The 25,540-nt window shown below is 41.9% G+C and overlaps 1 protein-coding gene across 1 annotated transcript; it reads right to left on the reverse strand.

The window, feature by feature from the left end:
- NT5E (5'-nucleotidase ecto) lies at positions 1 to 23,678 on the reverse strand. Its single transcript, XM_031611189.2, has 9 exons — positions 23,313 to 23,678; positions 18,824 to 19,046; positions 12,979 to 13,167; positions 10,695 to 10,892; positions 9,549 to 9,700; positions 6,107 to 6,215; positions 5,425 to 5,574; positions 3,689 to 3,889; positions 1 to 2,059 (listed from the first exon to the last, which is right to left on the reverse strand). Exons 1-9 carry the CDS (start codon positions 23,616 to 23,618, stop codon positions 1,902 to 1,904), a joined length of 1,686 nt encoding a protein of 561 aa, XP_031467049.1. The 5' UTR covers positions 23,619 to 23,678; the 3' UTR covers positions 1 to 1,901.
- Between the last annotated feature and the right edge of the window lie 1,862 nt (positions 23,679 to 25,540).

Consider the following 25,540-nt stretch of genomic DNA (forward strand, 5'->3'; position numbering starts at 1 on the left):
TTCTTAAAGTTTTCTAGAAATTTATTAGTACAAAAATGTGTGGAAGATTTTTCCAGTAAACCTGTATGTGTTGGCTCAGCCTTCCTGAAGGAGACTGCGCAAAGGAAACATGCAGGGATTTTTTTAACAAGTTTTAATTGCAGAACAACACAGAGATATTTTAATATCTTAAACATTTCTTGAGATTTTTGCTTTTCAGACAATTCCACTTTTTTGCTTTTACAAATGATCCAAAATAATACAGTATTAATGTTCTTTGTCTAGACAGTTTGCATTAACTGTCTTTATTGCTTTTGTAAACCTGTTCTTGCTGCTTGCTGAGAGAAGGTGTAGCTGTGTTATTTCCTTCTGGGCACACCAAAGGAGTTTGATCTCACTTCCTTTTTTATTTAAACAAACAAACACAACAAACCAAACAAAATACCTGACATGCAGATACAGCTCAAAATCTGATGTAAGGGTACAGATCAGTCCATACATACAGTCTCTGTTATTGGTTTTACCTTGGTTTGGGGAAGACTATTCTGTAAATTAATAACTTTAGGAGTTACACTGACAAGTCACCACTGCCACCAAAGTCGGCTGTTCCTTGCCTCCTTGTTGCAGTAGTTAAATTGTTAGAACTCTGTAATCAAATCTTTTCATGCAAAACTCCTGAATTTATGTGAATAGTCGTTAGATCTTGAAATTCAAACACACTGCAGTTTACCTTAATGTGATGCACCTCCACTTTATCTGTGGGCATAGAGTGTTGAAGAAGTGAGGTAACTTGGCTCTTGATAAAAAGTGTCATTTGCTTTCCAGAAAATCAGGGTAGGTTTATTCAAAATTCTGCACATCCATTTAATAGAGCAGTAAACAGTATGGAAGTATGTTGATGTCAGTTCTGAATGGAACTTCACATTTATCCTATTTCTGACTCGATCCTCATCAACTTGGCACTGACAGCTGGGTTTTTAAAGCAGTCTGTCTGTATAGGAAAGAGGCTTTTGAGTTATGATTGTTGCTACGATAAGCCAAGTTATGCTGTAAAAAGCCCCAATACTGGGAAACTTCCAAAGGATACCCTGGCACTGCAGGCATCTGTGTGTATCTGGTGTCCTCTGTGAACACTGCTGGTACCGGTAACTGCTGGGATTCCTGCCTAAGTGTACAATGGAGCATCTGCCTAGAAAATAACCTTAGATACTTTGTTCTTACTCTAGCTATAGTCCCCACATCAGTCGTATTAATTGGTGAGGCTATATATTTGATTTTTCAAAATTTATCGAAATCAAATCAAGCTTTCTTAATGGAAAACATAAGTAAGCTGCTGTGTCTTAAAAAGTAAAATACTTTTTAAATTGCACATAAATGGACCAGTGCTTTTAATGGCACTGAGTTTGATCCAACTTATGTAGGCATCAGTGCAGGTAAGACAATAACTGGAAGTAAGCTAGATTTCTGAGATACAAAGCTTAAACCATGAGTGGAGGTCAAAGAGAAGTGTGCGTGCTTATAATATATCTACTTCTAGAAGCTCATTTACATTACTGGAATCAGATTTGTGATCAACTTAATGAAGCAGCTGGAAGAATCAACGAGTTTAAAAGATCCCATTTTGGTCAGTGGTTGTTTTGCGATGGAGCATTGATACTTTGCTTCTTGAAACCTCAACCTGAATGGTGGGTCACGCCAGTTTGTGCTTGCTCTTTCAAAGTGAGAAAAGCCATGAATTCTGCCCCAGACTCACTTCAAAAATGGACGGATCAAAGACAGACAGTCCTTGCTATTAATTGACTCCATGCAGAAACCCAAACATTTGTTTTAAGGTTTGAGAAAAGAGAACAGTCCTCTTCTCCCCACCTCAGCACCATCTCTATCCTCCTTTCTTCCAAATGTAAACACTTGAGGAAGAAAAATCAGCAATGCCAGAACGTTACAGTGAGCAAAGCAGAAATCAGAGTAAGACTTCCTTGGATAAGACTCCCAGAAGAAAACTTTATTCGACCTTCAACTGCTGGGTAAACTCTCTTCATTCTATCAAGATAACGGGAAACAACCTCGATGTCAGGTTCACCTAAATAAACAAGCAGAAATGATGAGCATTCTCTGCAGCAGCCAAGCCCTTCACCCAATTTAGAACTGCAGATTTAGCACAAGCCTTAAGGACTGGCTTTTATATTCATGGCCCTTTTGACTCAGGCGGCTTACGGTCAGAACAGTGTAGGGTGGGCAGAGAGTTGGATTTTATGAAGAGATAAAAACACCACTTTGTGATGGCTTGTAGCAAAAAGTTTTGGTGAAAACATATTTAACTGGAGAACAAAACCTTTCCGTTGGCTGGCTTTCTTGTTTGCTTTTGTTATAATGGAAATTTGGGTAGTTCCCACCTCCTTTGGATAGAGTGCTATAGAGCTGGCTTTCTTTTAAAAAGAATGTCTGATCTGTGTATTGCTGTGCTGCACACAAAAATTGTCTACAGTCAAATATCCCCATGAGTTACTGCAGCCAACCATTTCCAGTGGGCTCTTTCTGATGCAGACTCCTGGACTTCTGAAATGCAACACATCCCTCTTCAAAGTAATTTCCATTTTGCTCCATTGATCCATGGAAAATGCTGCAGGAACCTTTCAAACTGGTCACCTTTCACTGCTCCTACTGGATTTCTCTGTGAATTTGTTTCTGCATCAACAGTTATTTACTAAAATCTACAGTCCCTTGTATAAACTGTGGACTGAATTTGACTGTAAATATTGCTCCTGTTTGTGAGAATCAACTTTAAATTGAAACATCCTGATGAACCAAAAAATAGTCTGTAAGAGGTCTGAAAGGAAGTGGTTTTTTGATAGTACAAACATGTTTAACTAAATCACCAGAAGTATAATCACTCTGGGATCAGAATGCGCCAAGTGCAAATTCTGTATGATGCAGATAGGATCCTAGAAGAATTTTTTTATACAGGGCATTTCTGAAATCACAATGTATATAATGAATTTCAATCTCAAATACTTTAAAAGTTTCCTTTTATCCTAAAAGATCCCTTCGTCAACCATTTGCATACTGATCTAACAGCTTGTGCTACGATAAAGGATCTTAATACACTGGGCATTGGGTAACACTTCTCTCTGTAGCATGGCTTCTGTCAGCACCCTGAGTTCTGCTGCCTTACAGCATCATGCTGCAGAGCTCATGAGAAGCATGATGCTATTGGGGTGTGAGCTGATGCCCCCTCCTCTGGTGGTGATTGCTTGAGCCCTATGTCCTGGAGTAGCAGAGGTGATCATTCTGTCTGTAAATACCTCCACAGAGTGCAAGTATGAGGTCTGCAGGAAACAGCACCTTTCCTTCAAATGCACTGTTTACTAATTAGTGGAAGTGCAAAGTAGCATGCAATACTTACTCTCCACTGTGTTTGTTTTGGTTTTTTTTTCTTCTTCTGTGGTTTACTATGATTCCAGAACTGTGCTCTGAACAGAGCCAAATGGATGAGGCTCACCTTCTTTGTGAAACTTTTGAACTTACTGAAATGTTTGTGATTTAACTGAAATTAAAGTGTAGTTGCTGACTAAAACCAAAACTAGCACTCCAGAGCCATCAGATTAGAAGCAAATTTATCCAATAAGAGCAAAAAATCTGACACTTTTCCTACAGAAAGATCTTTTAACTCTTAGGATTTGTCTGCTACATTCTCAGAACCTGTACATACCTTTGCTGTATGCTAGGTGGTTGTCTCTCAGCATGTGATAACCATCTCCACCAAACAGCAGATAGGACGGAAGAGTCACATTGTATTTTTCATCCATCTGCAGTGGGACGTAGGCTGGGACTCTGCAGGCTGTGCAAAGCACTTCTATGCTAACAGCTCTGCTTCCTGGGGCTCTGGAGAGATCATAGACCACGTGGATACCTAAGAAAATAGGTTTGAGTGTCGCTTTAAGCAGTGCCTGTTGAACACATGGCACTAGAAGCACCATCCTCCATCATTATTAAGATTCTATACATTTGCTTCTGTGACTGAGAGATTATGTTGGTTCAAGGGATGCCAGTTAATGCCCTGTTTTCTTAGTGCTCAAATCAACTTTTATGCAAGAAAACACATGAATTTAGAGAATTGCTGAAATACTGCCTTGCCTCACCTGTGTGATCACCTGCTCTCTTTTTACTGTAACTCTCCAGAAACAAACTGGAAACTGTAAGGTTGAGAATACTGTCTCTGATTGCTGTCAGCATCTGCTCTTTCCACTGTCTTGTTCAGTTAAAGTGACTTTTCAAGCCAGGCAGCCTATTATGGGTAATGAGCGCTGTCCTGAAGAAAGGAGAGCTAAGCCAAGATTGAATTTTGCAGCTCCTACTCACTGTAGGAGAATGAATGTTTCTCACAGTGAGCCCTCCTTGTGCAAAGCCTGGGCAGGGCTAGGTCGTGAGAACAGCATTACCAAGAATCTGCTGCTCAGGAAACCACTATCAGCCAACCTAAAGCACAGCAGCTCATCTGACCTTGGCTCTCTTCCTCTCTGCATCTTCTATCCCAAGCCCTTTTCAGAGCTACTAGGTATCCTTTCTTTGTAAGACATGGCAAGACAAGGGTAAGTGCTGCTGCCTTCCCTGGCGGTAGGTAACTCATTGGTAAGAGCACTTGCCACCTGCGAGATATGGGTTGTGTCCTTGTACATGGGGGTTCTGAATCTCCGGAGGAGTGAGTGCCCCCATCACCAGGCTATATGGAGAGAGGCAAGGAGGGAAATCGCTTGGCCTCTGCCCTTTGACCTGGCTTTTCTGCTACGTAAACAAAGAAATCTGTGCAGTATCGCAGGCAGAGCAGGAATAAACATGCCTGTAACTTAGCACGCATCTGGATAAATATCTGGGGAGCTGTGCTTCAAGAAATGCGTGCTTTTAATATTAACTGTTTTGTCTCTAAAATATTTAGAAATTCTCTGGAACAATTCCGTGGTCTGCCTGGACTAATTCTAAACACATCCCCAGTCATTAGGCAGTGGCACAAACTGATTTTGATAAACCAACAATGGGCAGCAACAACACTGGAGGTCTGGTGTGGGGTACGAGGTAGGCTGTTGGTGAAGAATTGAGAACAGGAGCTTGTCGCAGCGATTATCGTGTTAAAGCTCTACCTGACCATGCCTTCCTGTAGTTAATTAAAGCATTGAACTGCTGTTGCTTATGGGTTCCTGAAAGAACAGGAATCCTGTCTCTGCTGAAGAATTATTGATAGCTTATGTGCTGTGGGGCTTGCGCAGCTCAGCTAAAACATCTTCAGGGTAAATAGTGTCAGTTAGCTGGCACAGATGAAGCACGGAGCTGGAGTACGCTGCCAGTTTGCCTTCCGTTTTTGCAAAAGTCTTATAAGTGTCAGACAAACAAGGCCTGTGAAAAGGAGGGCTCTTTCAGAAAACCAAGGCAAGGAAGGAAGAAAGAGCATACCTCCAACCTGCAACAGCTCTCCTGTTCCTCTTCCATACCTGCGCACGCTGTGCTCGAAAGCTTCTTTCAGTGTGGAACCTGTCAGCGTTACCAAATCAAAACGACCTCCAAATGGCAAAACAGACAGCAAATCTTCCATCGTGATGCTACCTGGAGAAATGAGACTTTATTTACACTGGTTTTGGAAAAAAAAAAAAAAAAAAATTACTATCTTTAACTTTGGCAATTTTTCCAATTGGTTAGGATGAACTCATGTAACTCTGAAGAAGGATTAAGCTAAAGTGAAAAAATGTGTTTGTTTTCAATTTCCATTTATCTGATATCAAGAAAAAGGGATCTGTAAATTTCAAGCATTCAGAAAAAAAAGATTGGTTTCATTGCAGACTACAGAAAGCTTCCAGCAACCATAGCATATGTCCTTCTACAGTAGGAGGTGAAGAACAACTACTGTCTTCCTTTGTTCCACAGTAGCAAGGTGAAAATGAAATTATAAAAAGCACTGTGTATAAACAATACTAAAAACTTCTAATGTCAGCTTGAATGCAGTTGCACTGCAATAGCAGATAACTATTTCAGAATGTCTCATCAAAACAAGCCCATGCCTAACACTGTGTTCAAGCTTGCATATTAACTTGCTAATTCTTTCTTGAAAAGCCAGCTCTCAGCACGTAGCTCTACGTACCATTAGCACTCTGTTCATCGATGGATGCCCGTATCCCACCTCCATTCAGGATGCACAGTGAAACATGGTTCCATGACTTTCCATCTGGACGTCTGACATTCTCATAAAGCTACCAAAGGAAAATGTTTAAACTGATTTTTAGTCTTCACTTAGTCCAGGCTGTGGATGTTTACACTCTGAGACTGAAAACAAGTAAAAGGTTTTCTGTTTTCTCCAATATTAACTTTGTACCGACTGTAAAATACCGATTAAAAAAAAATATGGCAGATCACATTATTTTGCTTTTTTAAACTATTAACAAGAAAAATATTTGCCTTTTTCTTTAGTGAACCCTCAACTTTTTCCATGATCTGTGTGTACGTAACATTACAGGGAAAGATAGATGAACAAAGGATGATTTTTTTATGATTCAAACCATTGTGACAAAGAAGACAAATTATTTGAGCACATTTGGAGAATGAGAAAGTAAATAGAACCCTAAGTGCAGCTGTACACTACAAATATGCAGGGGAATGTACTGAATAACAGCTCCTGGTGAACATTGCAGGAAATTAAGGTTTTTTCAGCTTCTTTAAGATTGGTTTTCGATATTTAGAATGCTGTTGGCAAAGAAGTGAGATGTAGAAGAGTGGTGGAATATGAAACAGGCATGTTAGATCAGACCCAAAAATCTACTTCATGCAGCATCATGTCTCTAACTGTATCCAAACTCTGACAGAAGCAACTTGCAAGGACAAAACAGAATCTGCTTGAGACATCATAAGTAGTCAAAAAAATGGAGGACAGTGATTTACTCTGTTGACAAGCCTACAGGATCAATCATTAGAAATAATTGAGTAGAAAAGGAAAGGGTTAAGAGAAAGGAAACAAGGATAATGGCAGGGATGGACTCATTTCCATAATGGAATGGCTATGGTTATGTCTTGTCAGTTGCACAAAGAGACAACTACAGGAAGGGCAGGACAGAAATCAATAAATATCAAGAAGGGCATGTGGAAGTTGGATAGGAATCATTTCAAGAATAATAAAAGGTGAAAAAGATTCAGTGAGGGGGTACAAAGATGACCAAAGACACTGAAACACGTCTGATCATGGAATGCTGACGTGGGCTAGGACTGTCTGTCCCGTTAAAAGACAATGGAAGGAAAATATCTGACATGCAGAAAAGATCATGAGTGGTGTGAAGAGAGTGAATAGGGACCAAATGTTCCAGTGCAAGGACGGTTTCTTGGCCTCCAGCAGGCATCCAGCCAGGGCACAGCAGGCAGTAGATTGGAGAAAGCAAGATATACAGGTCAGCTGTGGAACGCCCTGCCACCGGATGCTGTGAACAGCAGAAAGGCTCAAGGGGGGGTGGGGTAAATTGAAAAACAGTGGTGAATACAGGGAATACAAAGGTGCTGCTTCTGCCTTGGGAGCTTCCTGAGCTGCAAGCTGCTGGAAGCATACTGGAGTATACAACATCTCCATAGGCTTGTCCATACTGTATGCTCTGCCCTCACCACCATCCCTCAGCCACTTTCGGAGATGAGACGCTGGGATGGATTTTCCTGTTTTCTGCTCTGGTTCATCCACTTCTTTTCTGCATCCCTTCACTGGATGTTTTGTGACTTCTAACTTATAGGTGCATAAATCCTTTGTTGCTCTGAGTCCAAATCCATTCTTGAGTTCATAACTCATACATAATGAGTTGATTTTGCCTCTTGCTGATTTTTTTCAATCTGAACTATACCTTCTGATTTAGTAATTGTCCTGGAACAGACATCAAGATTATAAATCTGTAATTCCTCAGTACCTAAAAAAAATACATTTAAAGTGTGCTCCTACACTCTCTGTTCTCTTAGCCTTGAACGCAGAGGCAATTTAGACAAGAGTTTACATGCTCCAGTTAACATTCAGTCATTTCCCATTTGAGTTCATTCAAATTATTTTGTAAAATGCCATCTACATCTGTCAACCTGTTACTCAGATGTTGGGCTCCTGTTGGAGAAACATCGCTGAACTACATGGATCTCTGTTATGAACAATTATTTAAACAATCTTTCCACATTTCTCAGTCTCCAGATTTCCCAGTGCGACTCTAAATATTCAAGCCCATGTTTTAGACAGGTCAGTTTTATCCCTTGATACCGCTGAATGCACAGCACCAGACAGGAAAGCAAATGTAGAACTTGTACTGCAAAGAACATAAAAGGTAACCCATGTGGATTTATGACAAATGCAGATGGTTGACAGTCTACTTAACTAGAACAGAATTTTATATTCCAACACACAATGTGTATCAAGAAAGCCCACAGGCTTCTGAAGGACAATGAAATGATTTTCTTTAATCTTAAAGAGTGCTGAAGTATTTGATCATTTTTTTTTCCCAAATAAATATATAGTAACATCTAGTACAAAGCAAGGTACTGCCTTTTTAGCAGAACTGAGTGCAGAAACACCAACTCTTAATCTAATCTGGAAATCAGCCCATGTACTAAAAACTGTCATAAGGATTACAGTGAAAGCCATCCCATGGACTAGATAAACAGCTTTTGGGAAATATCTAAATAAAAAGTTATTATTAACTGCAGTTTGATTTTGTGGCAATGCTAGTGGAGATCTATGGCAATTCTCATTTTCTGAAAACAGTCGCATTGGTAAACGTTTCTCTCTGGAGCATGCAAAGGAAATGGTGCTACTGTGGGAGAGTAAAACAACCCAAACCAATTGGTTTAAAACTGATAAGAGACTTCTAGTATGATGTGATGAAGCACAGTGACACCTGTAGGAGCAGAGCAAGGCTCCAGGATGGGGTGCTGGGAACACTGGGGTCTCCCCATTGGTCCGCTAAGGCAAGCCTACTTAGCCAAGGCCTGTCCTAAGGCCCTGACCAGGAGTGGGGCAGCCAGAATCACCAGTACAATCGCAGACACTGGACACTGGACTGTGAGGAGCCTGACCCTGGGGCTGGCACTGGGTCCTTGGGCAGGTGGGCAGGAACAGCAAGGGCTGGCAGTGCCCTCAGGGCTGGAAAGTACCCTAAGACTTTCCAGCTCCTGAGACCTGGCTCTGTTTCACAAAAAGTCCATAAAAGGGCACTGCCAGCACTGGCTGAGAAAAAAGCACTGGGCACGCTCACTTGTCAGAGTGAGAATCAGAACAGCAGAGTCACGGGCAACTGAGCTGATTCTCCCTCACTCTTAAAACTGCAGCCTCAACAGAACAAACAGTTCTCTATATGAGCGTCTATATTGAGAATAAAGTGCTCCCTACTCTACAAAGCGAGATTCATTGCAGCCTTGCTCCTGCCAGTCTTTCAAAGGAAGTATGACATGTTAAAGGGACAGAAAGTAGCAGAGAGCACATCCAGGGACAGTTCAGAAACTTGGAGCATTTCATCTGATCATTCCATCAGAGTAATACATAGATGTGATTGCCACCTGTGGTGGTAGCTTCTTACCATAGCATCACAAAGCAAGTTCCCCATGTTGCATTCTTGGAAACGGCATGCTTCGCCTGTACCGTTCAGATAAACACTAGTTGTTCCAATCTCTTTAGAGTAATTCCCCAAGTTTTTCCTCCACTTTTCCACTTCTTCTTTAATCTGCTCATCTTCAAATTAGCAAAAAAAAAAAAAGTGTGAAATAAGCAGTACACACATTTTCAATGTATACAAAACTTAGAAAAAAAATCCACACTGTATGTTTCTGAAATTTTACCCTTTTCCTAGAGGCTTTTCCAACAATATGGCATCCACACTCATTCTAAACAAAGCTTAGGGAGGGAGGAGGCAGAACTGCACAAACCAGTGAATAAGTTGTTCTCTTGCCACAGCAAAGCCCTCTCTTCTATTCCACTTACACATATTTTCACCCAGTCCTGCTGCAGCTTCCGAGCAATGGGGTTTCTGGCATCTGCCTTTGCAGATGGCAGCTTCTATTCAAGAATTTGTAATATACAAGTGAGCCTGGTCTTTCTTTTCATCATCTCCTTTTTTTTCCTCCTTCTAAAGATAGCTCCTTTCCCTTTAATGCTGTGCTAAAAGGAATACTTGCTCAAGTATCAGTGCCAAGGAATAAAGCCATTATAGAAAATAACTATATACACAAATCTGTGCAAATCTAATTCTATCAGAAAACAAACAGATACAAGAATGCTTGTGTATACAGATGTGTATAAAGCAGATAACTGCTTTATTAATTTTAAGCCATTTGCTATATAACTTTGTCAGCGACAGCAACATTTATAATGTTATGTCAAAATTGTATGTTTATGAAATCAGAGCACCTATCTCAATTTTTGCTTTTTACTGACTCCTAAGTGGGAAGATAAAGTATCACCTGAGTTCCCACAAAAGGACTCTCACTGATTTTAAACAGACAAAGACATACATTGCACTTGCGTGTATTCAAGGGCCTTTCCATCTTACTCTTTAGAAAAGGAAATACAGAGGAAAATGAATACAACAGTGACACAGCCTGAAATCCACACTGAAGTGAGCTGCAAGCGCAAGTAGAAAGCTGAATTCTCCTGCAACATCGTGCTACGTATTTAACACAGAAATATTGGAACTGTAGTAGAGCAGGCAAATTCAAAGTCCACTTACCTTCAGGAGCACTGCTGTCCAGCAGGATAGGATTCCCAACTGCTTCAACTACATTTCCTTTCTTGTCAAATGTAACATTCAAGTAACCAAGATATTTTCCATAAGCATAAGCTTGTACCACTGGCACCTTCCTCCCATCATCTGAGTCAACCATGAAGGGATATGGGCCAGCTGGCTGCTCAGTGGAGGGAGGGGTTCCTGCGCAAAACAACCATGTAAAGAGGGGCTTCAGCTCATGTGCCCTTCAAGGAATTGTAAGAAGGAATTTCAAATGCCTCCTATCCTTAAAAAAAAAAATAGTATATTAAGCAGAACCAACTATGAAGGCAAATGCACATTTAGTTGTTCAATTATGTTAATTCATAAGAGATGATGTTGTTTTGAGGACTTGGGCTCTAATTACTACTACAGTGTTTTTTAAGTTGTGACAGTGCATTCCTCCAATGACATCATGTCACAATAGCAACAAAGGCACTTTTCGTTCAGATGATCCAAATTTAAGCCTCTAAGTAATGCACACACCATCTTCTGGCTGAAAAGCCTTCATACTACATTGCTCTGTACCAGCTAGAAAAAAAAAAAAAAAGAATATGAGTAAAACAGAGGGGAAAAAAAAGATGTTGAGATAATACACAGAATACTGCAAGCAGTTCTGTAATTTTTTTTTTTTAAATCAACACCCAACTGATTTTTACTATACCAAACTTAGTCTCCAAAATTTCAGACAGGTTGCAAACCTGTTGCAAAAGAAAATTTCATCAGCATGAGAGTTAAGTAGTCATGGATTTAAAACTTACTGCCCTGCAAAGTTTGAAGTGTGTTTAGATGTAAGACTTGGAAACAGATACATTAAAACAAGATATTTCCAGAGCTCTTGGCTCAATCAGCATAGGCTACTTTGAGTTTAGAAACCATGCAGGGGAGGAAGTGGCAAAGCAAGCCATGTAGCACCTGTCTCAGCATGCCAGCTGCCTCCCTGTAGCCTTGATAATATACCTGAGTAGCATCACACCCTCTGATATTCCCATCAGCACCTATCGCCAGCAAAGGCCCAGGTTGGGTGGCTCCAAGAGGTGTCTCACGCATGGTGACAGGTCCTGCTGCAAAGCCACACAGCCTGCTGCTGTTTTCCATGTTTTCCATTCATGGGAATGCTTCCCTCTTACTCCAATGCGTGAGAGCTGGGCTGCCTGCAGGCAGGGGCAAGTGGGTGTGTGGAAGGGGGAGTGGAAGGAAAGCACACTCCTTACTTCCACTGCTCACAGCGCAGCTGGTTTCCTCTCATTTGTGGTTGTTTATGTAGCATGAAATCCGGGGATGATAAGCATGACAAATGTTCCTTCCAGAACTCTAATGCAAATCATATTCATCTCTAATCCCTCCTCTTCTCAAGAGGGAATGACTGTAACAAATGACAAGCTGAACCAAGTTCACAAGAGAATCATTTTTTCCTACTTTTAGCTTGACTGACAGAGTTGGTTTCATAGACGAATCCAGGTCCCTTCACAACTTAACTTTTATTTTGGGAAGAACTGAAGGAATCCTGTAACTAATGAGAACCCTGAAGTATTTATGCATACAAAAGTAGCTTTAGTTTTTTTGAAACTGGAAAATGAACTGGTTTTGATCTTTTGCCCTTCTCTATTCTTTGAATGAATGGAACATTAGCAAGAGAAAGTTACGCTTTCTGGTCATTATTTTAGTTTCTATCTATGGCTAATGAGTCCTTTGCAAAGGAGTCTCCATTCTGCCATATAAATCCATGATGAATGCACACACTGAGTACTGTATCCATCCTTCATTTTCCCATCTCCAAAACAGTTCAATAAAACTTCAGAAAGAATGCCATCAGCGGTCAGCAGGCTGCAAATAAGAAAAAAAGGGCAAGGTCGCTGCAGAACATGCAGCTCAGCAGTGGAATGCCCTACAACCAGCTGTTGCACGGAAAGGCTGAAGGGCTCAAGGGCAGATGGGGCAAGTTCAGGGAAGAGAAGTTCCAGCGGTGACTAAGAAATACTAAGGAGCTGCTTCAGGCTTGGGAACTCCCTGAGCTGCAAGCTGCTGGCAGTATATTTGAGTACAGCATATCCACAGACCAGTCTCTGTTATCACATGTTAGCACCATCACCAAAGGATGATGGTGCAGTTATGGATAGGTACCAGATATGAATATGGCCAGCATTGCTGGCAGTAAACTGTATTTGTGAAAGTCCTCTGAGTTTAAAGAGAAACAGTCAGTTTCAGTTTTGTTTTAGAAATAACACTTCAGCATGAAGTAAAATACCTGTATAGAGAAATGTATTTGTATGTCCTCCAATAACAACATCCACTCCTTTCACCTTTTGGGCAATATTTTTGTCCACAGTAAAGCCAGAGTGCCCTAGTGCAATTATTTTGTTTACTCCCATTGCTGTAAGTTTGTTCACTTGCACTTGCAATGCTTCAATTTCATCTTCAAAGATTACATCATTCCCTGGGGAAAAAAAGAAAAAGGAAAAAGAAAGGAGGAAGCATGAATAAATGTATTTACAAAGCATCTTAATTACAAGTTTTTCTAACACATAAATGTCATATTGGATTCTTTTTTTTTTGCACAATTAATGGAAAGTTGAATGGCAGTGGCTTTCAAATGTTCATAACTGGTTCAAGTTCCTAACCTGATCTGAAGTTCCTCTGTCTCTCAAAAATATCTGCATGCTTAGACTAATTCAAGTTTTTGGTACTGAAATGTACCTGCCTATACTAAATAAGTTACAATTCCACTTAAAAAAATTAATAATGCCAATTATTTTTATTTTATTTAGCTGGAAAAAGGAAACAAAATGTCAACAAGTGCCTGGGTGTAAACATTTGCACATAGAACTATGAAGCTTTTTTCTTCTCAAATTATATTTCTCTGAGATGTTCCCTCTTCGCTTGGATTAAATCTCTCTCTTTTTACTGTACACTCATCTCATTTTTTTCCCCTCTTCTGAGGCTTTAAGCATCAACTGCTTCAAAGTGCAGCCTTGTTATACAAATTATCTCATCTAATATGGACCTCTATCAGTAACGCCAAATGGCTGCACAGCAAATGAGCTGCTGTACCAAAATGAGAACATAAGGAATGGAAAGTCTGGAAAGGAGAAAGCTCTTCCGGACTACAGTGTTGGGAAACTCACAATCTTTCTGAAATGTTTCTGTGCGTGCTGAAATTATTCTAATGTGACAAACAGTTACAAGAACATTAGACAAATAGGGATTCTCATCCTGGTCACAGTGCTTATGGTTGCGCAAAAGGACTTCCTATGTAAGAAGTTAATTTCTTCAACAAAGTTTTAAGAACAGAGTCAACAAACTGTCAGCCTTAACTGTTCAGTGAAGACAACTGAATAACGTTCAACCTCATCTACCTAATGCCTCTTCTTCCTGTAGTTTTTCAATCAAGCAGTTTTGAAATATGCCTTTAAAGTCAAAAGATTTACATTATTTCATAACAAAGGGAGGAGTGAAACTAATTCTTAATTCAATGCAAAATGTCTCAGGAAATGAAGAGGAAACTGCCACAATAGAAGAGATAAAAGGGGGTTATATAAATTGGTTACCCACCACACCCGCTGAATAGCTCTACAACTGCCAGAGGGAATCTCTGTACTGCACATTTCAGAGCAAATTGTGTAGAGCATCCCCACATTTTTTTCTTGAGGACCTCTTCTTAGGATCAAAGAGTCAGAAATTAATTGAGGTTTGGAAGGGCCCTCCAGGGGCCATCAACTCCAAAACCTACTTGGAGCAGGAACTCAAAGCCAGATGAGGCTGCTCAGGTCCTGTCCAAGCAAGCTGAAAATCCACAACCTCACTGGGCAACCTGCTTCATGGCTTAGCCACTCTTAGCATGACAAATCTTTTCCTTACATCCTGCCATTATTTCCTGTGGTGCTACTAGAGCCCATTGTCTCTTGTCCCTCCTTTGGACCCTTCTCAGAAAGGTCTCTTTCTGTTTTCTTTCTATTAAGACAATGGAAGACATGAATTATATCCCCCTTAGCTTTCCTTCTCCAGGCCACCAGCTTCAGCCTCTCTGTGGGCTTGATTGAAGCTGGGCCTAGTGCAGAGCTCCTTGCAGAAGACAAAGTCTGAAAAGCGCTCCATGAACGTAGGCCCTTCATGTGCTCATCTCATCAAAGAATCACAGAATGGCCTGGGTTGAAAAGGACCACAATGACAATCTAGTTTCAACCCCCCTGCTATGTGCAGGGCTGCCAACCACCAGACCAGGCTGCCCAGAGCCACATCCAGCCTGGGCTTGAATGCTTCTAGGGATGAGGCATCCACAACCTCCTTGGGCAACCTGTTCCAGTGCCTCACCAGCCTCTGGCTGAAAAACTTCCTCCTAATATCTAACCCAAACCTCTACTGTCTCAATTTAAAACCACTCCCCCTTGTCCTATCACTATCCATCCTCATAATCAGCCATTCCCCCTCCTGTTTATATGCTCCCTTCAAGTACTGGAAGACCACAATGAGGTCTTCCAGGAGCCTTCTCTTTTCCAAGCTAAACAATCCCAATTCCCTCAACCAGGGTGCTCCAGCCCTCTGATCATCTTAGTGGCCCTCCTCTGGACCCGCTCCAAGAGCTCCACATCCTTCCTGTACTGGGAGCCCCAGCCTGGATGCAGTACTGCAGATGGGGCCTCACAAGAGCTGAGCAGAGGGGGACAATCACCTCCCTCTCCCTGCTGGCCACCGCTTTCTTAATGCAGCCCAGAACACAGTTGGCCTTCTGAGCTGCAAGTGCAAGTGCTGGCTCACGTCCAGCTTCTCGTCCACCAGGACCCCCAAGTCTTTCTTCACAGGGCTGCTCTCAAGAACTTCCCCTAGTTTGTATAACTACTGGGATTCCTCCGGCCCAAGTACCTTGCACTTGGCCTTGCTGAACCATCTGTGAACCAGCTACAACAGACACACACACCGCAGCATGAAGATCAGTAGAGAGCAAAGATCTCCAAATGAAGGGCTAGATGTGGAATGGCTGTGACAGCAGGCAGTTCCCTGTACCTTCAAAAGGGATTGCTGCTCTGGGGATGTGAGTACTGCTCTTACAGGCTTTCCCTAAGCTTCATGTCTTAGCCATTGCGTTGCTTCATTAAATTTAGCTGAAATTGGCCAGCAATTCAACACTTATACAGCAGGGAACTGCAATAGCAATTGAATTTCTAATTTCTCTAAGGCATGAGGCAAAAAGCAACAAACTGCCTAGTGCTCCACTGCCCGTTTTTTCAAAAAAATCTGAATTGAAATACGGTTCTTAACTGAGAGTTATCTACTGCTTCTGTCAGTATTTCACTTATCTCTCAAGTTATTAAAATGAAGTGACATCCTCTTCTCCTTTTAGCCAGGGGTAGATTTTCAGATAAAACATCCAAACTGAACTGAGGAAAAGAACTGGCTGCATGTTAAAAATATTATACAAGCCAGCCAGAACAAAGTAGATAAATGGAATTTAAAATTACATTTTAGAAAACCAGCCAATTTGACATTTTTAGTAAATATTTTTCTGCCATTAGGGTTTTTTTGAGTAAGCTACTTTGGGTTTGTACCTTACATGACAGTGGACAAAATGAGATGTATTATTTAACAACACAAATGGGTATATAGCAGGTATGTGGCACTTCTCGGGACAGATAAATACATGAATTATTTTGGGAGTTCACAACACAAAGAATAACAAGTCAGACACTCAGTGAGTTGGTATCATCATATACAAGAATGTTGACCTTCAGATTATCAGACACTGGTCTGTCAGCATATCAAGGTATGAACAACTCATGCAGGACATGTGGCTGGGCATTCAGCTGAGATAGATGTATACAGCCACTTTGAGAGGAACTTTAGAAAAACTGCCAATTTTCTCTAATCTATAAATTGCACTGAGTGTTGCCCATCCCTATGGTTTCCCATCAGTAAAATTAACAGTACCTTCAGCAAGGATTAATTGTTCCTTCACAATAGCAATGCTGAGGTTTAAGGACTTCTTAATTTTAGTGTGTTTTAGTAAGTTAGCTGTTCTACAGTATGAAAAGTGCAAACTTTAATAACAATTTAATAACTGTGTCTTGTTATTGAGATTTAAAGATGGAAGAAATCATACTTAAAAAAAAAAAAAAGAAAGAAAGAAAAAGAAAAAAAACTGTGGAAAATAGTGTATAGGAATTCACATTTCAGCATTTTCAAGTTTCCTATTATGAACTCCTGAAAATGCCCTAAGAGTGTAGAGCATGCCAAAGCCATTACAGCTCAGTCTGAGCAAATTGCACTATCTGAGAGAAGCATGTGGAGATCAGCAAGGGAATGAGTTTAAAATGCACTCTTTATGTTACTCATGGCTCTAAGAAATTAGGCTGATACCTATTTTGGTACTGACCCTCCTCTACCACAATTTTATCAGTCTGAAGGATTGCTAGGTCCTAGGTTCTAGTCACTGAGATACACAAACATATTTTGAACTCACAGTTTTCAAAGCTTCCAAATGTTCCTTCATTCACTCACTGAGAAGGCAAAGCAGAAAGCTATAAAAACCCTGATCACTATAAATGGTAGCTGTTAGATTTTGCCCTGCTGTTCACTTGCACTGTGGGATATACTTAGCTTAGTGCTTCTGTAGCTGCTTATACAGAGCTAACAAGCTTTCCCTTCTAATATTGTCTTTTCTAGTCATGGTCACTGATAAAATGTCTCAGCATACTGAGGCATTCAATACAATATTTTTATGTTGCTGGAGATGCATTTAAATGCTGCAAAAAAAGCAGTCCAATGTTATCTAGATTTTCCTCTAGTAGAATTACTTGAAAGGAAATCAGCCTGACATCACCATGCCAATACTGTTGTTTGGAAAAGGAGCAGAGATCTACTTTATTAACTGTGAAAGAAGAACAATATTGGACAAAATTAGCTGTATGAAGAGTTCTTAGACTCAGCATGATGTCAGATGATACTGGTACACTCTCATGCACTGGTGAAATTCTATTGCCTACTTACACAAAATATAGATTCATTTCCTTTTTCATTAGGGAAAAAAAACAGACAAGGCTCCCAGAACAGTGTTGAAAAATAGGAGTCAGATACAGAAGTCTATTCTGACCTCATACATCCGCTCCCTGATAGTTTAAATAAACACTGTAAGAATTAAATGGCACGGAAGGAACATTTTTACATCGCAATACTTGAATATTCCTTTTCTCAGGAAAGATATGCATTACTGCTTTAGCTTTGTTGATGTCCAATGGAAAGAGACATAAAATGAAATGGTTTCTTTTCAGTACAGAAAAATGTATTAAATCAATGTTTAGAGCATTCCAGTTCCTTTTAGAACCGATAGAAATCCAGGAAAGAAAGTCGGATTTTCTTAGAATGGGACTGAACAGTGAGCAAGCAGTGACTCAGATCTCCTACGGCTGATTCAGATGTTTCCATTCTGTTTTATTTATATTTATTCATTTCAATTTCTTTTTACTAAGACCAAGAAGAAAACAAAACCCCTAAATTGATGGAATAGTCAGAAATTGAAAAGTGTCTTCCTCATCAACTCTAATTTTACTCATGAATGAAGCAATTGTGGTAAAAGCTGAATGCACGTTCCTTCTTTAGTCTAATTTATAGAAATATCTGAGAGGCCAAAAACATCTTGAGCAACTTCTGCTTTAAAAACACAGAAGCTCTCCATGATTTTACTGGTGCTCAAGCATGGAGGCATCTGTGGGTAAAATTTCAACACAGAGTGATGTATTTGCCTGAACACACATCACTCTAGAGACAAGCTTTATTCATGACTTAACACTTGTTTAAATAAATAGCAAGATGAATATGTATTTAAAAAAAAAAAAAAAAAGTGCCAATAAAACTCCCCCAAGCCACTCCCCCCTGTTTTCCCATAATGTCACTGGCCTTACTATTATTCTTAGATATTCAGTGACGCAAGATAATTAACAAACCTTCACCAGTTTAAAAATGAGGAAATTAAAATGCTCAATCATACAGGGATGTACCAACCAAACAAGAAACTTTCCATTGAAGACATTCATCATCTTTGGGTTCAGACAAGTAGGTAAGCAATAAAACACAGTAAAGGGTACAGACATATTAAAACATACCTGGCTGTGAAAGAAAGGAAGTTTCCTTTGTAGTGTAGCCAACGATACCTATTCTTTCTGAGTCAACATGTAGTATTTTAAAAGGATGAACGTATTTCATCATTTGATTTCCTAATGGGGTTTTTCCCTTAATGTTTGCACTCAGAATTGTAAAATTAGCATTTCTAAGTAGAGGATCCAGTAATCCACGCACACCTTCATCAAATTCATGGTTGCCCAAAGCCTGTGAAAAGCAGAAGAAAATGTAAGATACTTCCTCCAAATCAGTATAAATACTCTTATAAATGACATACAAAGTATGTTTGAGAAAACCAAGTCGGTGTTCTAGGGAAGAATTCAATTTCTTGTCTAAACCATCACATTTCTGTTTCCCACAAACATAGGAATGTTACTTTTTATGGTTTAGGTTTCTGCTTTTCAGATGTTCTTATATCAGTACAGATGTGAAAGTGGGAATCTAAAATCTAAGTAAGTGCTCATATTCATAAATAGAATTCATAATTCAAATTCATAATTCAGATTGGAACCCAGCAGTTTTACATCCTCTAACTATGAAAGGATTAACAATAACCAGCAAGGAAAACATGCATTTTGTGTTGAGGAAAAAAAAAAATACTGAAAAAATGTTACAAGCCAATCACAATATATGTTAACTTTAAATAAAAAGTATTTTAAGAGCTCATGCTTGGATTGCAGTTTTAAAAATATATTTATTGATATTTAGCAATAATTCTTGAGGCCACACACCTGGGCCTCCAGGTTTAGCGCTAGCCAGAAAATCACCACAGAGGGCAGCTATGCAGAAGCTCAGCACACACAAGAACCTTGTATCACCCTGAAGTGTTAGGAAAGAAAAGGATACATCTATGGAAAGACAGTGATAGCATAAATTGGCACCTGTAGCAAGATGCCAGGTGGCAACTGAGCAGAGTATGAGGGGTGCTGAATTCAGTTAGCCAGCTCTTCTAAACAAAAAGGTGCTCATGATTTCATCCTGAAGGTTAAATAGGAAAAGCTGTATTCGTAATCTAAAAAGGCTTATATACCTCCCTGCTCTACAAACACACATCTGTGTTCCTGTTTTTATTCCCCAGACTACAGAAAGGAGGATCCTGAAGCCACAAGCATGGGAGGTCAGCATTTGAGCAATGAATTGATAATGTCTTTCTTTCAGGGGAGACAAGAATCCTGGCTCCCACAGGCAGAGAGATGCTGGTGTGTTGGGTGCCACAGCATGATTGAGGAAAAATCAAGACACCAGCAAGATCTTACATATCTTGCATTTGCAACCAACTGCTCCTGCTGATGCTAGTGAGAAAATTGCTGCCACCCCAGGGAAGGAGGAAAATGGTTCTCGTGCTGCTGCTTCTGCATTTTTCAAGCAGAACCAAGAACTATCTTGAAGAAAATCCTGACTTCAGAAAATGCAATGTGTTCCGACTGTGTAACATTTATAACCAAATACTGACTTCAATCTAATCTGTGGTAAGAAAAAAAGAAAAAAATAATCAAATCTATAGAAACTCATTTTGATGTCAACTGATGTCCTGAAAGAATGGTGACAGATTGATGGAGCATCTGAGAACAGTATCAAGCCATTTCCTTTGGCTGATGCACATACATTTTGTTCATCCTAAATACAAAACTATACCCCAAAACAACTGGTGGCAAAAGAAATAAGAATTGGAATTGCGTATAACAGCCATCAGCACATGAAAAAACAAATAAACAAACAAAAGAAAAACAACCAAAAAAAACCCCAACACACTTATGAAACCTTGTTTCTCTTGGCTTCGTAGCATTTGGATTATTTCATGTCCATTAGGATAAAAGCTTTAATCAAAACTTTTCCCATGATGTGGGCAGTTATAAAGTCTCTTGTTCATGAGAAGTCACTGGTGTCTAATAATACAGTCTTATTTTTGATGTGGCTTCTTCTCTGGGGAGAAAGATGTGCTGCTCATTTGGGGTTTCTTTACCCAACCACTTTATGCACAGAGCTTCTATGACTTTTTAATCTTAGAGAATAAACCTTCAACAAATCTGAATACACTGATCAATACAAAAATGATTCAAGGAATGGAACATCTCCTCCATGAGGACAGGCTGAGAGTGCTGAGGTTGTTCAGCCTGTAGAAGGCTGGAGGTCTGATATCTGCTGTATCTAAAGGGGGCTGTAAGAAAAAAGAGAACAGACTCTTAAGCAGCATCTGTTGTGATAGGACAGAGGAAGTGGTTTAAAACCAAAAGAGGGGAGATGTAAGGAAAGGGTTTTTTAATAAGAATAGTGAAGCACTGGGACAGGTTGCACAGATGTATTGGATGCCCTGTCCCTGGAGACATTCAAGGCTGGACCAGACCCAGAGCAACCTGATCTAGCTGTACACATCCCTGTCCTTGCAGAGGAGTTGGACTAGATGACTTTTAAAGGTCTCTTCCAATTCAAACAATTCTATGATTCTATGACAATAGGGAATAAACAAAAAGATGCAGGCATACAGCATGTGGTTATATAATCCCCCTTGCACAAGAATCGAAGCTGAAAATATTTCAAAAATCAGGATTCAAGTTAACATATGGATGCAACTTAAAAGTAAAACTAGAATGCTTCTCTCACCCCTCCATTTACTGCCTTTCTGGTACTTCATGTGGATTTCTGTGTTAATCACACCAAAAAGGAAAGCTAGTGGCAAGAGGATTTGGAACACAATACCTCGCTAAACGGGAGAAAATAGGCTTGAATTGATAATGGGCACAAATGAGAAAATGAGAAATCTAAAAAAAACAAGTTTGTCTGACTTGTGGAACAAACCTGATAATGCTGCCAAGCTGTCCCAAACACTTCCTTGGCTCTCCTGCCCTCATTCTGTTACGATTTCTGTGACTCATGTTCCCTTCATCTTGTTTGCAATCTTACTTTGGTATCTCAGCTTCCAACCATTTTGGTAAGCTACACCCCTTCTGCCAAAGCTATGACTTCTCAAATTGTACTTACAGAAGCACTGACTCACCTTTCTGCAGCATGGCTCTTTGCTCACTCCCTGTGCAAGTGGCTGACTACTTCACTTAAGGCATTAGCATTCACTACAAACGTCTGGATATCCGATATGGTTCAGATTTTTTATTACTTTTATTTTATTATGACAAAAAAGCTAATGAGGTGTCCTAACTGAACTGCTGATGCTTCCTACATTACATCTTCATAATACTGGGAACTAGCTCAATATTGCTGATCTTGCCTAAAGAAACAACTTCTAATACAACCAGGACTGAGAGAACTCCAGTCTTGTCCACGGACCAGTCAAACCAGCAACAACTAAGGGTGAGAAAGGGCAGCCAGCAGCAAGATTTGGGAAGGAAGGTGGAAAAAAATATCTTTAGTATCATCTTCCTGTGTTCCAGAACTCCAAAGCCTTTCCCAGTTCTGCAGGCACACATTCTTCCCCATTATCACTGTGAGGAAACCCCATGGCAACGTTAGTTTTAAAATTAAACAGTTCAGGGTGCCAAACCAACAACAAGCAGCATCCCTCACAGCACTGCCTGCCTGGCATGAGGTGTGGCAGGAGAATGCATGGGCCAACACTTCCCCTTCTGGAGCTGGGAAAGGAATGCCTTTCCACAGAAAGCAAGATAAAGACAGAGGATGCAGTGTGCTCAGAGCAAGATTTTCCTCTCAAGCTGTCTGCTGTGATCAAATAACTACACACTCCCAAACATAATTTCCATCCCTTTCCTCCCTTCTGGTGTTTTACACAAGTAGAACAAATTACAGTAATTCTTTATCATTCTGAGAGAAAAGGTTTAAGACCATGGGGTGACCATGTCCCCCCAACCTCATCCCAAATCCTCAGCCTTCCCGGCGGCGCTCAGAGGAAGCAGATTGGAGGCGCAGTGCCGGCTCCCTCAGGTGCGGTGACGGTCCCCATGCTACCTGCAGCCTGCCGCAGCCGGAGCCACTTCGCACAGGACCCTTACGTCCCCTCACAACCCCGGGACTGGCAGGACTGGACACGAGCGGGGGTGTTCCGACTAACACCCCAAATCCAAACCCTTTGAAGCAGCGCTGCCACTGTGAGCCGGACCAGACACAGCCGGGCAGCCTGCCCCCAGCATGCATGGCCAGGTGTAACCCCTCGGGCATGCGCTCCTCGACCCGTCAAGCCGGTCTCGGCTTTTTTTGTCGATTCCACCGAGCCCCTCGCCACCAGAGCCCCTCCAGCCTGCTCGCCCCAAGCCTCTGCCAACCAGCGGCTCTTTAGCCGCGTCCCATCCTCTCCGCAGCCTCGGCACACACTCCACTCCTTGGCTGCCAGCTGACGCCTTTACCCAGCGGGACGCCCTTCACCCAGCTCAACACTTCTCTTGCCATCCTTTATCCCCCCGAGATACTCAGCCCCTCCGCTGCAACACTCCGCAGAATCGAGCAAGGTAGGCACGCACCCGCCCCCCCGGGGAGCTAGGAAAGCCCCGCACCGCTCCTCTTTACCATGGCATCGTAGCGCAGGAGGTTCATGAAGTGCACGGCCTCCCGACCCTTGAATCGGGAGAACCACACGGTGCCCTGGTACTGGTCACCGGCGTCCAGGAGCAGCACGTTGCGCTGCGCCGCTCGTTCCGCCGCCACCCGCGCCGCCCGCCGCGCCACGCCACCGAAGCAGCTCTGCGGCCTCTCCGCGCAGCCCCGCGCCTCCACGTGCGCGTGGACATCGTTGGTGTGCAGCAGCGTGAGCCGCAGCCCCGCCGCCGCGCTCAGCCACAGCCACAGGCAGAGCGCGGCCGAGCCGTGCGCCATACCGCGGGCTGCGCGCCGCTCCGCGCCGCCGGGCGGAGGCGGAGCTCGAGCGGCTCCGCGTGGCTCCGCGGGGATGGACGCGCGGGTGGCGGGGGCTGAAAGCGGAGGAGAAATCAGGTGGCGGCGAGAGGACAAAATCCGGCGCTTCCAGGAAGCCTTGGTGAATGTTTAGTGCGCCGAAAGGAGTTTCTCCAGCTTAGATGAAAGTGTTTGTTTCCAGGGTTCCACCCAACCTATCCCCTCCTCTTTCTCCAACGATGCTTAAAATAAAGCGTGTTGTTTCAGCCTGAGAATGACTTTAAGAGTTGACTTAATTACAGCTTTCGCGTTTTCAGTGTAGGCTCACGAATTGCTTTCTGTGACTATTTCTGTGGTGAAACACTGAGCTTACGGTTGTGGCTTGGCATATGCTTGCTGACAGGAAAAATGACACAGATGCCTTAAATAAGCAGCTTGTAGGGAGCTGTGTGGGGTAATCACCGTTTGGGTAAATCAGAGAGACCGGTGACCCCCACCTGTCTCTTTAAGCTGCGTATCCACAACACAGTAGATGATGACCAAATCTACTGGAGAAAGTTATCTTTCTAAAGGCTCCCTGCATCCTTTGGACAATCTCATACTATAAGTAGCGACTGACTGGTCGATTTTTCCCTTAAGAACAGAAGCGTCCCCACCACACGGAGAAGTGTCAGTTTCCGCAGCACTACAGCGGCTGTGTGAGGCACTGCCTCCTTGCTGCTGGCTGATGTCACGCTGAGGTTTCCTGGGTACCCAAAGTCCGTGGGATGGAATCTGGACTCATTTGGTCTGTTTGTTTCCTCAGATGGCTGGAAAGTAAATGAACCCGTGTTTTCTTCTACGGTGACTATATTCCACTGTGCCTGTGCTCCCATACGTGACTTGGATTAAAATAGCTGTGGTATCTTCCCATTTCCTTGGATGACTGTGCTGTGCAGTACCTATCCCGTCCCTGAAAAATCCCCAGTGGCAAAATCTTGGTTGCACTTCCTCTCCTCCTTTCCATGTCCCCCTCCACTACCTCATGAAAACAGCCTGGCTGGGATCCAGTTTGAAGCCAAGGTACATACATTGTAGGTGTACACACACAGATGCCTACAGTTTGGCTAAACTTTCATTGTGGTCAATGGAAATTTGGATGGGACAGTCAGTGGAACTTAGAGAATGACTCAGTCATCCCAGAGCAGACACACGAGCTGTAACTCATTACTTAAAGTAAGGTGCTGGCTGGTGGTATCCAGGTGTCGTTCTAGAAAAGATGATTTCCTGCAAGTCTTTTGTCCTACCTGCCAGCCTGCTTGGATGTCTCCGGGCAACTGAGTGCCACCTGCCATGGCTGCTCTGCTGGGCTGCTCCTTGGCACATTACTCCCTGTAGTGACTAGATCTCCACTGACTTTGTGAGAATTTAAACCGCTCATCACAGGTAGCAAACATCTGCTCTGGAGTCAGTCATGCCCTTTCATCCTGATCCAGCTCTGAAACTGCTAGCCCAAATAGCTACAGCAGCATTGTCAAATACTCACAAACTGCCAGGAAGTCTGCCATGTTGACAACAAAGACAGCCCTGACCAGTCTCTTTTTGCCAGACTTGCACACATGTGTGCACCTACCACCTTTTAACTTGTTGACACCTCTATGACCTTATCTTCTTTCCTTGCCAATCATAGTTCACAGCCACACCATTTCTAAACAAGTCCTGGTCCTGCCCTCCACAGCTCTGTGCAAACATGAGGGCACTGCAAAAAGTTCAAAAGGAAGCAGAAAGTACTTGCACAATATTGTTTTTGACTTGTACAGCACAGCACAGCCTTAAATTCCATAGACCTACTTCACTTCTGGAACAGAAATTCTTTAGTCTGGTCAGGGAGGGTGTGTTGAAAACAGCCTGGGATGTTCCAAGGC

The sequence above is a fragment of the Phasianus colchicus genome, chromosome 2 (assembly GCF_987193195.1).
Source record: "Phasianus colchicus chromosome 2, bPhaCol1.hap1.1, whole genome shotgun sequence".
NCBI classification, from domain to species: Eukaryota; Metazoa; Chordata; class Aves; order Galliformes; family Phasianidae; genus Phasianus; species Phasianus colchicus.